Raw genomic sequence first — 13532 nt, forward strand, 5'->3', positions numbered from 1 at the left:
CTCACAATCACACCTAAGGGCAATTTAGAGTGTCCAATTAAAAGTCGACTGACATGAAAAGGATGATTTTTAGTATGTTTTAAATTTTAAAAAAGGCAGCCGGAATGGACCCATCCGTTTTTTCACCACACATGATTTTGACGTACATGGCTTTACGTAAGTCCCGCCATGAAAATCCTCTCAAGGGATTTGTTTTGGAGAAGAACCAGGAAGTGACGTTATCAGCAGGACCCCGGTCAGGCGGCCTTGTGTGTTTATAACGGTTTTATCAGCGGAAAGGTAGCGTTAGTTCCTTCGTGCTAGCCAAAATGCCGGCTCGTTGTATTGCTGGGTATTGCTCGAACAGTCGGGAGGATAGATTTACTCGTCATATGTTTCCAAAAGACCTGGTTCATTGTGAAAAATGGATTTCACAGGTGCAAAGGACGAGAGCTTCGTGGGTTCCAAATGATGGGTAGGTGTGTATACAGATACTAAAAAAATAATAGTTGGGGGCGAGGACGTAATCCTCTCAGAAAGTAAAAAAAGATCAGCATACGGAAGTCAGAGGTGCTAAATGTGTTGATGTGTGCCCGGCGCCACGATGAACCGCCCCGGCTGAAGCCGTGATTTGCGGACGCAGCCAGCGCCGGCCCGCGGTGGCTCGTCGCGCGGCCAGGTCGCTTTACGGCATTGCTGGTGGCTGAGTACGCTGCATACTGTCATACATACTGTCGGGGGGTCTGTTGTTAGTTAGAAGTGAGCCGCATACCGTCTAAATATGGCTTGAAACGATAGGGTAATATTGCCCCGGTCACTTCACTCGATTGTGAGATATTCTCTTCTCCGAAAAGAGCTTCCATGTCAGAAGGGGCGTTGGAAAAATCCGAAAATCTCTGTTGTTTCTCTCCCATAGCACGTGCCAATATGCGTTTTCAATGGCGAATGTCCCTGTGTGACGTCTGCAAATGACATTGCAGCCAATATGGCCGCCACTGGCATGTCGAGTGCGACTTTGTGCTTGGATGGCACGCTCTGCGCTCACATTGATTTTTTTTGTATAGACTTTGAAGTGAATAATGTTATATGTATTTTTCATTACAATATCTATTTTAGAATGCTTATAGGCATATCAGTTGGGCTTTAATTTTGCACGATTTTTTTTGCACGCAGGCATGGGGAGAACATACAAACTTCACATAGGCAGGTCTGGGACTGAACCCGGGACCTCAGAACTGTGAGCCCAACGCTTTCCAGCTGAGCCACTGTGCCGCCTCATGCTATCATCAATGGGTTTTTTTTTCTTTTTTTAATGGTAATAATGTTTAATTACACTATGACCACACTATATTCCATCAGATACAGTACGTATATACCAGGGGTGTAAAACTTACGGCCCACGGAACAAAACCTGTCTGTTCGGGAATCTGCTGATGGTAGGACCAATCCGAGCTTCGCCTCGATGTGTGGGTACGTTGGGAAATTGAGTTCATCGGCCCTACGTTGCGGTATTTAGAGACAGTGCGCTCAATCTATAATTTCATAAATGAACTTGGTGAGTAGTACCAGGGACACATACCGTACGTCAGTACATCCGTCATATTGTCAGTTCTGCTCGTATCGACCACATCCCGAGTTGCCAAAGTTTACGGGGTGGAGTGACCGCGCCCCGAGTGTATTTCCCAAAGTACTTTCCGTTAATATTTTGCACGTTTGTTGTGTCGTGTAACTACATCTTTATAATGAGATCCTTGTGTGTATCAAACAAAAAACTATATGCTGTATTGTGTAAGCGTGTGGCCAGTTATTTTTTATCAGTAATGAGCGGAATTATTATTTTGAGAATTTTTGTCTTTCTATGTATTATGCAGCGGTGCTAATTCTTAGTTGTCATAAATCAATTTAATTATAAAGTATAATACTATATTTTTGAGTTTCCAACTTTTGTGTCTTAAAATACAATCGCTCTCATCAGTTGAAAAGCGATTCAAAACCTGTCATTAAAATTTTTCCTATTGTATTTCTTCCATTTTGCTTTGAAACAAAGGGAAAATATGTAGGTATTTATTATGATATTACATTTGAGATGATTCTAGTGGTTCGGCCGTTCTGCATCAAATTTGACATCCCTGCATTATACGACGCAGTCACTGTTCTTAATCGCAAAGAGGACATTTTGCAATTGCATATTAGATAACGTCCCAGCATATGAATCATGTTAAATCAATATTGTTGCCCACTGGTTTATCACGGCCATCGGACCAGTACCTTGGCCTCAAGGCGCTTTATTTTTAATGCAATGAAGACATGTGGCTTCCTCTGATGCTCATCCACTTCTTGTCAGGTCTCGTCAGCTGTTGAATAAATAAGAACTAAAGCCTTGGTTGGGGTGCAAAACTCCAATCGAGGTACAGCTAAAGTCAAAAAAGTACGCTAATCATATTACATTACATAATAATAATTCCTTCTTCTCATTCGAGGAAAAAGACCCAAAGGATGACACTTCAAATACAACGCTACTATACAATGTCTAGTATTCTTTTGGTGATGAGCAAGTGTTGTGTTTCTCCCGAAAATATGTGGTGGAATTATGACCAAAACGTTCACCCTTGGATTCATCCATCCATTTTCCTAGCCGCTCATCCTTACAAAGGTCGCGGGAGTGCTGGAGTCTATCCCGGCTGTCAGCGGTTAGGAGGGGGGGGCACACCCTGAACTGGTTGCTGGCCAATCGCAGGCCACATGAAGACAAACAGCCACACTCACAATCCCACCTCGGGGCAATTTAGAGCATCTTTGGTTTTATTGGACCATAATTAATTTTCCCACGTGTGTTTGGAGAATATGGATGATTGTTGTCACATCTACTAAATTGCGAGTACTTGCCAAAAATTCTTTGAATGAAAAAACACAATTCGGTAATTGTAATGCTACGAGTGTTTGTATACATTGTGAGTCCACTGACCTTGGCGACATAAATCAGATGCCAACCAGCGACATTTTTAACCCATCCGGCGTGATAAGCCAAACCTGCTCCTCATTTCTTTGTCGACGTCTGCGCTGTTGCTTACTTTCCCGCCATTAAGTCCCACTTTTTACTGCCCGCTTTAACGTCCGTCAACGATCTACGGCCGGAGGGGGTGCGGTGGGGGTCTGGTCTCGACTGCGCATGGAGCGGTTTTATCTGAGGTCGTTAACAAAGGAATCTTATCAGCGCTTCCTTTTCAGCATCGTTTCCCGCTGGGACAACCAGAATCGCCGTGGAAGAAGCCCCGCAGGCAACACCATTTTTGTTCTTTAATTTGGAATGATATAGCTCTACTTGAAGGCCTCAAGACAAATACCTCGAGGAGGTTGTTTTCAGCAAATTCAACATTTTTGATTTCAAATCAAATCATCAATCCGGAATTTTACGAGGAAGCCGTTAGCTTTCTTGCTCAGAGACACGAGTGACACGTCATCCATAGGAGCCTCACAAGGCCTCCCAGAGATGTCAACAGACTCGCCAGCTTTGCGGGATTTCTGCAGAGGCCGAGGAGCAAATTCGGCCCCACATAAGCACACCTGCTTTTGCCCCTCCTGATGGCAATATGAGGGAGATTTGCGGGCACTGGAGATAGTCTCGATCCAGCTTCAGCATTTTGGGTTTCTTCATAGGTGGAGCTCCCTGAATTCAATTTCAAAGTTCCACGGAAAAGCCAATAAATGATCTCCTGATCCGGGCCTACAGGCTGCAACTCTTAAGTTGCTCTTCAAAATATGAAGATAGGATTTTTTTGTTTTTACTCTCTTATTTATTTAATTGAAGTCAACAAATATTAGACCACTCTCATTACGGTGCAGTATTGCGCGTCATCGTGCCTGGTTGATTTACCGTGCAGGTCATTGTTTGCTAAACTGTAATGAGCCTGGTGTCCAAAAATAGACTCAAGGATGAAACAATAAAAATTGCAACCAGAATGTCAATCATTATAATGGGGTAATAATATTCCTCCTTCTTCACATACATACTAAAAATAATTGCTTGTATCTCAAAAAACTAGTCTAGTCTAGTCACTTATTATTTTAAGGCACCACTTTGGTTTATTTTTTGAATACATTCCAAAACTGCTATTACAGTTCTGCTACCAAGCGAAATATTTTGAAAATGTGAATTCAATTTTCAATTTTGCACTGAAGTGAGCGGCACTCGGAAAGCGCGACTGGAAGTGACAACAAGCCTGCCCCGTAGCTTGCCCTCAAACTGGGGGTCGACCTCTGTGTGCTGAACATTGCCAGCAAATTCAAGCGTGGAAATCCACCTCGTTTCAGTCGTGTGTCTGCGCTTTTACCAAGCGGCCCCCCCTAGGTTTGAGCCCCTCCCCTTTGTACGCAATCATCCAGCAGATGTTTTGCAGAGGAAAGCCCCTTGCGCCGTGTTTCTTCAACTCCCAATCCGCATGTGGTCTGCCAGGGATTCAAACTTCCAGTCGCAAACAAACCAAGTGACCTATGGGAACCATGTGTGAGCGTACCCCGGGGCCCGCTCCGTGTGTGCCGGGTCACAGGAGGCTGAGGCTTTAATAAAGCAGCAGGTCTGATACAGGGATGCCAGTCTGACCGCCCGGGGACACGCATCGCGATGGGGTCCAGATGAAAGCCGCCACGCTGGACTGCTTGTTCCAAAGCACGCTCGTGTTCAAGACATAACTGTAGCTGCCCTACATTATCACTGGATTGGCCCCGGTCGACGAGGTCAAACATTCGTTGATGTAGCGTACACCAATTAACCATAACTAACATCTCCATCGACAATCGCAAGCCTCCTCTCCCAAACCAGATGTCTGTCCCGCTTATCACTCTTTTCCCCCGGAAGCGGTAGTATAAGCGTCCAGACTGCTGGACAATAAAGAAGGAAAAGTAGGAATCACGTTGTAAAATTGCCTCTGCATTTGATTATCATTATTTAGAGAGGTAGTTTGGAACCAGAGTCATGGAAAACTTATGATAAGTTTTTATGGCCCGTAGGCTCCTCGACTGGTGTTTGGGAACTGAGCGAGCTCTTGGTCACATCCTAAATGGCTGGTATAATATCTTTAGTTAAAAGATTTGTATATTTCATAAGGAAAATGTGTTTATTTCATGATGCGATGTGTTAAAATGTGTTAAAAGAAAAAGCGTCAGGATGACACCTCTTGACCTGTGAGGATCATTCACTTTCTATGCGGAGTGAGTGCTCTGTACGTTGTAGAAGATCCGGTACGAGTCTCTGGTGAGACTATGAGCATGGCGGACATTAAGTCTGAAGGCAACTCATAACTACGTTGAATGTGTTCTAAACGTTTTACATTAGGTTGAGGTCACAATTGTGTTTTAATTGAGAGCTCGATGTAAACAAGTGATCGTTGATGCAGCTATTGTTATGTTTAGCATAAATAAGCTAGCTACCTGTACTTTGCACAATGGCACACAGTGCACAGTGTAATGTATATTTTTCTGTATCTTTCAGTTACAAATTTGTTGATTCATTTACCACAAGAGACCTCCATAAAAGCAAGAAAAGAACGCCTTGTGTGTACGGAGTTTCTTTATAAATTCACTGGCTGTCTAGCTTCACATAGTAACATGTCGTGAGGACAGAGTAGCTCGCGTTTCATTTCAAATCAGTCTGTGGTTTGGTCAACCTTGGCGTTGACCGCTCACGTTAGGGTTCGTGATGGAAAATAATGAACCGCTACAGCCCCTCCTTTGCAAACACTGCCTTGCCTTCGAAGGTTTTTGGTCGATATTTCAGAGCGTAACATTATTCTATGCGACAGAAGAGTCTCTGCTAGAACGAAGGGCAAAGTTTATAAAACGGTGGTGGGGCCGGCCATGATGTACGGATTAGAGATGGTGGCACTGAAGAAACAGAGCTGGAGGTAGCAGAAATGAAGACGTGGAGGTTCTCGTTCGGAGTGAACAGGTGGGATAGGATTAGAAATTAGATCATGAGAGGGACAGGCAAAGTTGGATGTTTTGGAGACAAGGTTTAGAGAGAGGAGACTGAGATGGTTTGGACATGTCCAGAGACGAGAGAGTGATGGTAGAAGGGTGCTGAAAATGGAGCTGCCAAAGACCAAAGAAAAGGTTGATGGATATGGTGAGGGAGGACATGAGGACAGTGGGTGTTAGAGAGGAGGATGCACGAGATAGGCTTAGATGGAAAAAGATGACACGCTGTGGCGACCCCTAACGGAACAAGCCGAAAGGAAAAGATTTCAGAGCATTACAGAAAGAGCCAAAATTGGCAGATGGGCGCAAATATGTTTTTCAGCGTCAGTCCCTGTCAGGAGACGCAGTAAACTAAACTGTTGGTGGTCATATGTAAATATTTCATGTGTCCCTGGCTATTGAGTTGTGTTGCTGAGGTGTCCGGTAACCTCCAATAGGAGGTTGGCGTTTCCTGCTTTATAATGATCAATTGATGTTTGTCACGTTATCTGGATGAGCTTACATCATAGCGCCCTGCTGAGTTTCGGCTTCCGCAGGACAAAGGAATTTACTTACAGCTCACACACTGGATCGAGTCATCAGCATTCTGTCGTCCTCTGGCTGAGGCAGCTACTTGGTCTATCGGTGACACGATGGCGCGGTCAGTTATACTGCTAGAATATTGGGAGGAAGGCTGCAAATAGACAAATTACAAGAAACATGATTTTAATTGTCAAAAGAAAGTACAGCCGACCCACTATCCAGTCATTCTGTGTACCGCTTGTCCTCATTAGGGCTTTGAGTGAGCTGGAGCCATTCCTCGCTGGAGAGAAGTGGCGCACAACCTGGAGTGGTCCCATTTACACTCACATTCACACTTTTTTAGAGTTTTCCAGGAACCTAACTTACATGTTTTTGGAATGCAGGAGGAAGCTGGAGTATCAGTACCAGCCCTTGAGAACATGCAAATTCTTCATCAGGAGGCCAAAGCTGAGAGTGGAAACTCAAAGGCTATTTGTGGCATTAAAAAAAATGTGTTCTAGGGTCAAGTCACAAAACAGATTTTTTTTTTTAAATTTTAAAAAGGTAGCATTTTGAAACTTCTAGTAGTCATTTGAATGTAAAAATACACACACGTATGTATGTACACATATATATACATGCATATATGTGTGTTTGTGTGTGTGTGTGTGTATTATATATTTATATATCCATCCATCCATCCATTTTCTTTTTCGCTTATCCTCACGAGGGTCGCGGGGAGTGCTGGAGCCCATCCCAGCTGTCAATGGGCAGGAAGCCAATCGCAGGGCACATGGAGACAAACACTCACAATCCCACCTAGGGGAAATTTCGAGTTTCCAATTAATGTTGCATGTTTTTGGGATATGGGAGGAAACCAGAGTGCCTGGAGGAAACCCACACAGGCACAGGTAAGATATCCAAACTTCGCACAGGTGGGTCCGGGATCGAAAGCCTCATTTTTGTTATTGAACACTTATTTGTCGGCGTATGGATTTAAACTATGCAGATTAATTCCTAAAGCATCCTTAAGGACTTGATATGTCAATTGAATTAATCCAAAGTAAATTCACAACAATTCAGTCCACAGAGAGGTAAGCAAAATTGAACATTGATGATGATTGAAAGCCTTTTTGTTTGTTCCGTCAATTGCGCAATGAGAGAGATGAAGCAACACCCCGTGACATAATGAAAAAAAAGCTGGCGTTAGGTAATACAGTTGGGGGCAGTTTGCGTCATCGGGGTAACACGCACACATGCTTTTACATTCCTACATTTATCCTTTTTTTTTTTTTTTTTTTTTTTTTTGGAGGGCTCGAAGCCCCACATTGTGTTCCTCCTTCCAATACTGCTGACTAACTCTTGGGATCTCGCTTGAATGACAGCAGCAGGGGCGAACGGGGCGGTGCTGTCATTCCGCGTGTTGTAATCTGGCACGGCGGAACCTGGGAGGCAAAATGTGGGCCAGATGAAACCGATCCCTGAACCTGAGCCCGTCACTTCTCGGGCTGTCGTTAAAAAAGGCCTTGCAAGTCAAAAACGTCACAAAGCACAGAGGGGGGTCTTTAATGGTCCTGTTTATTGCTGGAGAACCACATGTATGACAATGATATGTACAAATTCATATAAAACGCAGTTGCCATCCTTTGAGGGACCTGAGAGGGGATGACCTGCAACGCCTCTTTGTCATTGGTCACTTTCACGCCAGAGGAGCACCACGGTTCAAGTACGGAGTTCTGCAGCTCACGTAACAGAAACACAGTTGAAACTTTTCCCCCACAGTGCCAAATCAACAATGAAAAGCACAATTAAGACGACTACACTAAATAAGCATGTTGTTGTTTTCAACGGGATTAAAAAGAGGTTAAAAAATATCCTTATTTACATTCTGCTTTTGCCAGTTGAAAATAAAATGAATTTTGCGCAAATAGTCTAGCTGTAAGACAAAGCACCTTTCATGGACAGTTGGCTCCTAAAAATAGGGACACACCAGTTCAATTTTCAGGAAGTCAACGTGTGGCGATCTTGAATTGCACCGATCGCATCCATTGATGAATTGACCAAAACACGGTCTACTCCTTATGATGTCAATCAATATTACACACGTATTGACAATCGAGTTCAATTGGAGAAATTTCGCTCCCTTGTGATCAAAACCCACTAAGACCAGATTGTGATGTGGGCGGTGGTTTCAGTCCCTAACTGCTCAGTCAGGGTTGACAGTACACCCGGAAATATTCATCCAGATTCGATATTTATGATTTCAAAAAGAAAAATCCTCTTGTGTGTGGTCACCAGGTTCATTGTTGTCCGATGAAGACGCGATGATGGGTTTTTGGTCTGCTGTGTTACCTCGAGTACACCACACACAATAAGAGCAATACACACGTAACACCTTTTTCCTTGTTGTGTCGTAATTTAAACATTGGTTAAGATGTTAAAAATGTGTGTGTACCCATATTTACATAACTAAACTGCTAACATAATTAAGCATTCTTAATCAAAAAACTGTGGAACCTCTCAAGTCCAGTGGTTGACTGGTCATCTATAGAGCTCGAGCACGTGACGTCACCATTTTCACGGCACCACATTGCCGGTAAAACAGAGCTGCTCGACATTTTGGGGGACATCGAACCGGAGGAGAATATTTACAATACCTGAGACCTGTTGTGCTGTTGGTTGTCACAAGAGACGAGACAGATATTCAAAGAGATCCGTCCATGGAATACCAGCTGAAATGAATGCGAGTTTGTGTAAAACCAGGGGTCATTTATATTAATATTTGTATTGAATACTAGCTGAAAAGATCGATGGATTCCAGCAAAGGTTAACGCGTGGCCGGATACGCTTCCGCCTTCATGGGCTGTCAACCCGTTACTATGTGGGATTTATTCCTGATTGAGAACAGATCCAGCAATGAAGTATTTGTATGCGTCCAGACTTTTATATCCTTTCAAACTTTTCCGTGTAAATCTCAACGACTTACTCATGAGACACGTGTGTAGATCCAGTTGTCCGAGACAAGCGGAAGCGAATTAACAGTCCAAATTCTTATCCGCGAAAACATCGACTTCGGCATTAAATACGGTTTGTCTATGCAGAGTTTATCAAATTCTTCCACGTACCTTCGTTTGTTTTCACCTAACGGTATCTGACAAGACTGGACGTCGTGCTATAAGACATATTTTCGTGTCGTCTCCAACCGACAACCGGCAAAATGGCGACGTAAAGAAAAGTCACGTGATTTTATGACGTAGGTACACGAGCTCTATTGGGAACTTGTAAGCGGCTATTAAGCGTTTACGTTTTTCTTTTTTTTTTTTCGCGGGGGAGCTGAAACCTACCCCAGACAATTTTGGGCAAGAGGCGGAGTACCCACTGAACTGGTTGCGAGCCAATCGCTAAACACATATTCAAACTACCAGTCACATTCACACCTATGGACAATTCAGAGTCTTCAATGAACCTAAGATGCATATTTTTGGAATGTGGAACCACTTGGAGAAACCCCACCCAAGAACATAAACAATCATGTTGGGTTGGTGACAACCATAGAACCTAAAATGGAAGCTCTCGTGAAATACGAAAGCGGTACAAGTAGGAGGTCGAGAAATGTTCCAAAACCAATTGTGTTGGACTTCAAAGGTTCCAGTGCACGTCAAATGTTTCATTTTCCTTGCCGCTGGCCAGTTCCACGTGTAGTCATGAAGTACAGTACGTAGCTCCAAGGGAGACACATCGAGAGCGGGTGTAGCCGTCTACGATCTGCAGGTGCTACAACACTGTTTTTGCACCGACCTGAGAGAACAGCGGCCCAACAGCTTCAGCTTGTCGCAGAAGCGAGAGGACATTGTGTTTTTCCTGCAAGTCGGCCCTGCCAGAGGAGGAACGACACTTATTCACAGTCCAAGGAGCTAAGAGCATGACTTTTGGAGCAAACCTGAAGCGGCCTGGCATTCCTGCTTATTGCACTTCCTGAAAGCTTCTGGTTTGGACAGCTTCTCACACAGGCTGTCTGGCATTACACCAGAATCCTCAGAATTCACGCAGACGACGTCACGTTGCTGCCGACCTCCTCCGCAGCTCACAGAGCACTGCAGAGTCATAAGGCACACGCTCACGCTCACAGCCAACAGCCGCCGATGCATGGTGAGAAGTCATCATTGTTGTTGTTGCTGTTAGAGGCGGCAAAAGTACTCGCTCACAGTTCGTAAGTAGAAATACAGACAATTCTGGTAAAAACACTAGTACTGACTCAATTCGTGTACTTAAATCAAAATTATAGAGGAAGAAGTAGTTATGAATACAGGTCCCTACATGTTGAAGACCTGAAAATATTCATTGATCCATTATCCAAGCTGCTTATCCCCACAAGGGTCACGGGAGAGCTAGAGCCTGCCCCAGCTAGCTTTGTACGAAAGGCGGACCACATCCTGAACTGTTGCGTGGCTTTTCACGTTTCTACAAGAAGCGCTAGCTGGCAGCACGCTTTGTAGCGTTGTAGGGCTTGCGCCACGCTCGTCTGTGCTGTCATTTTTTTGCTTGGGAATTTAAATAACAGCACCATCCCATACTGTAAATTGTGGAGTCCAGAGAAGAGGTATTCTTGTGGTATCGGCATAGCTAGCTAGCTGACTAATCACCGTTGTGAAAGAATTGGGCCAAGAAATCATTAAGTAAACTCACAATTCTGCCGGACAAAGTAAGTAATAGGGAGTACAGAGCTTTCTTTTCAGATGTAGGAGGTAAATGCGAAAAGCCAGTCCTTAACGCAAGTAACATCCAGATATCTGAACAACCTACTTCATTACATTGACAAAGTGTTTTTACTTTATTTTACATCAGTGATTACAGTTGATCATCAGTCACTGACCTGCCCCCACTCTTCTGTCCTCCAGTTGGCGCAAGGCTTCAGGCTGCATGACTCTGTGCTATTCGGGCTCAGCGCAGCATCACAACCGTGAGGCACCGGACAGTACACCAGCCGCTCACGTGTTCCCTCACCACAGCTCCCGGAGCACTGATGAGACACGTTTGTGACTTTGTGTGTTGACTTGCGCAGGCCGCATTGAGCGAAAACACCACAAAAATGCATACCGGTCCCCAGGGTGACACATTCCAGTCCACACAGACCTTGTGGGGACACGTCAATGTACTGACAGGTTTGCTGGACACCACCTGACAGTGGAAGGGCCGAAGAGGACGTTGATTCTGGGAATCAACACACTGGACATCCCGGTACCGCTTTCCCACCACTGCACAGTTCTCTGGACACTATGGAGAACATCGCAGTTCTTACACACTGACGGGTGACCGTGATGGGATTCAAAGAGTGGTGGATGTTACCTTGCTCCAGCTGCCACTTTTCCAGATGGCGCATGGCTGTAAATGGCAGGTGCGAGCAGGTTCAGGTTTCTTGGTGGTTGCACAGTCCTCGTCTTTCTCCGAACTGCATGTAACTGTCCTCCATACTGCGCCGATTCCACAGGTGGTTGAGCACTGGAGTGGGACAGGAAGTCTTGGTTCAATCTCAGATGGCGCATGCTTGCTTAGACAACAGATTTGGTAAAGAAAGAAAATTACAAGTTTGATCTACGTTTATCCTTTTGCTATCCAACTTTCCACTGCACGGTCTCGGTTTTGGGGTTGATGTTCCAGAAATGGTGTCTCAAAAAAACTGAGGAGACCATGGTCCATCAGTTTGAATGAGACATGTTAATGAACGACAACAGAAGAGCGGGAGGGCAAATGACAAAATATTTTGACGGATAATCCTCTGTAATGGTAATTTTTTTGATGACATAGAACCCATAACTCAACACCCCCTTGAGCCTAATGCAACAAAAAACCTTTTATACCATTTCTACATTGGGTTTTCTCGTAAAACTGCTGAAGACGCAAAAACGTTTTACGACCGTGAAAGCCGCTTCAGTTTAATAATAAATAATAATGAAACCCCAAGATAATATATGTAATTAATGGATTGCGGTCAGCATAGGAGCTTAAGATGGTGTTTTGTTAAATGCCTGCAAAGCTGACATTTGAAATCCTGGCATTGAACTTTATTGGGGAGATGGATGACAGTCCTAAATTTCTGCACCCACCTCACTCCAGTTTCCTACAAGCCAGAACACATCCATGCTGACTGGCTCTCCGTGGTCTCGGGTGGGGTGGGGAGACGGCTGACTTTGGCTCTTGGAGCGGTTACCTTTAGACCGGGGTGAATTTTTTTTCGCAGAGACACTTTTCTTGGGAGTCACAGCAGGCTTCTTCGTTTTAATAACTTTTCTTGTGGTATGGGGCCACAGTGCAGTGCTGAACGGCGTGGAAGGAACTTTTGTTGTGTGGAGGCCGGTTTTGGGTGGAACCGAACGTGACCTCAACATGGGAGTAGTTAGAGGAATGCTGGGCATCCGGAGGCTGTATGGAGTGACGCGAGGAGTGGTGTTGTGACTGATCTCGGCAGTAGCGTGTGGGGTGAAAGAGGAGGATGTGGTGGCTTCGGTGGTTGTGTGTATGCCAGGGCCGCTTGTTTGTAAAGTGGGCGTGATGATGACATGCGGCACTAGTGTGGTCAATTTAAGAGGATCTTTGAACCAAGTAGTACCGATGTCCAGGTCAATGATCCCCTCCTCCTCTCGTGTCCTCTCTTCTGTGACGTAGTCATAACCAGGAACATTCATCACCACGTCGGGTGTGCTTCCTTCCTCACTGTCCACTCCCTCCTCTGCTTCTGTCGTTGCTTGACTTGGATCATGATCAATATCAAGGGTTGGGATTCTATAGGTTGAATATGGAGTGGTAGTCGTAGTTCTGGGTGAGGTACTCGCAGTAGCCCCAGTGGGGTAGGAAGGTTTAGTTGGCTTTCTCTTTGGCGGGTAAATGCGGCGGTATCTCGGAGGAGGTCCAGGTCGTCGCTGGAGACTTGAGCTTGGGCAGCTCTGCAGAGCGCACAGTGATCGGGTGCGTGGTTTGGTAGTGAGGTCGCAGGTTTTGGGGGGTGCTAATGCGCATGTAACAGTGCGGGAGCGGACACCTCCTCCACATGTGACTGGACACTGGGGAGAAGACAGAAGACT

The 13532-nt window shown here is 44.9% G+C and overlaps 1 protein-coding gene across 1 annotated transcript in view; it reads right to left on the reverse strand.

The window, feature by feature from the left end:
• Window positions 1–7769: 7769 nt before the first annotated feature.
• adamts12 (ADAM metallopeptidase with thrombospondin type 1 motif, 12) overlaps window positions 7770–13532 on the reverse strand; it is a 28362-nt gene continuing 22599 nt past the window's right edge. The window contains exons 19-24 of the mRNA XM_061818174.1: window positions 12558–13511; window positions 11800–11952; window positions 11551–11727; window positions 11327–11473; window positions 10394–10547; window positions 7770–10327 (exon numbers count right to left, since the gene is read on the reverse strand). Of these exons, the coding sequence (XP_061674158.1) occupies window positions 10212–10327; window positions 10394–10547; window positions 11327–11473; window positions 11551–11727; window positions 11800–11952; window positions 12558–13511 (1701 nt within the window). The 3' untranslated portion in view covers window positions 7770–10211. The remainder of the gene's footprint in view (window positions 10328–10393; window positions 10548–11326; window positions 11474–11550; window positions 11728–11799; window positions 11953–12557; window positions 13512–13532) is intronic.

The sequence above is a fragment of the Syngnathoides biaculeatus genome, chromosome 4 (assembly GCF_019802595.1).
Source record: "Syngnathoides biaculeatus isolate LvHL_M chromosome 4, ASM1980259v1, whole genome shotgun sequence".
Taxonomy (NCBI): domain Eukaryota; kingdom Metazoa; phylum Chordata; class Actinopteri; order Syngnathiformes; family Syngnathidae; genus Syngnathoides; species Syngnathoides biaculeatus.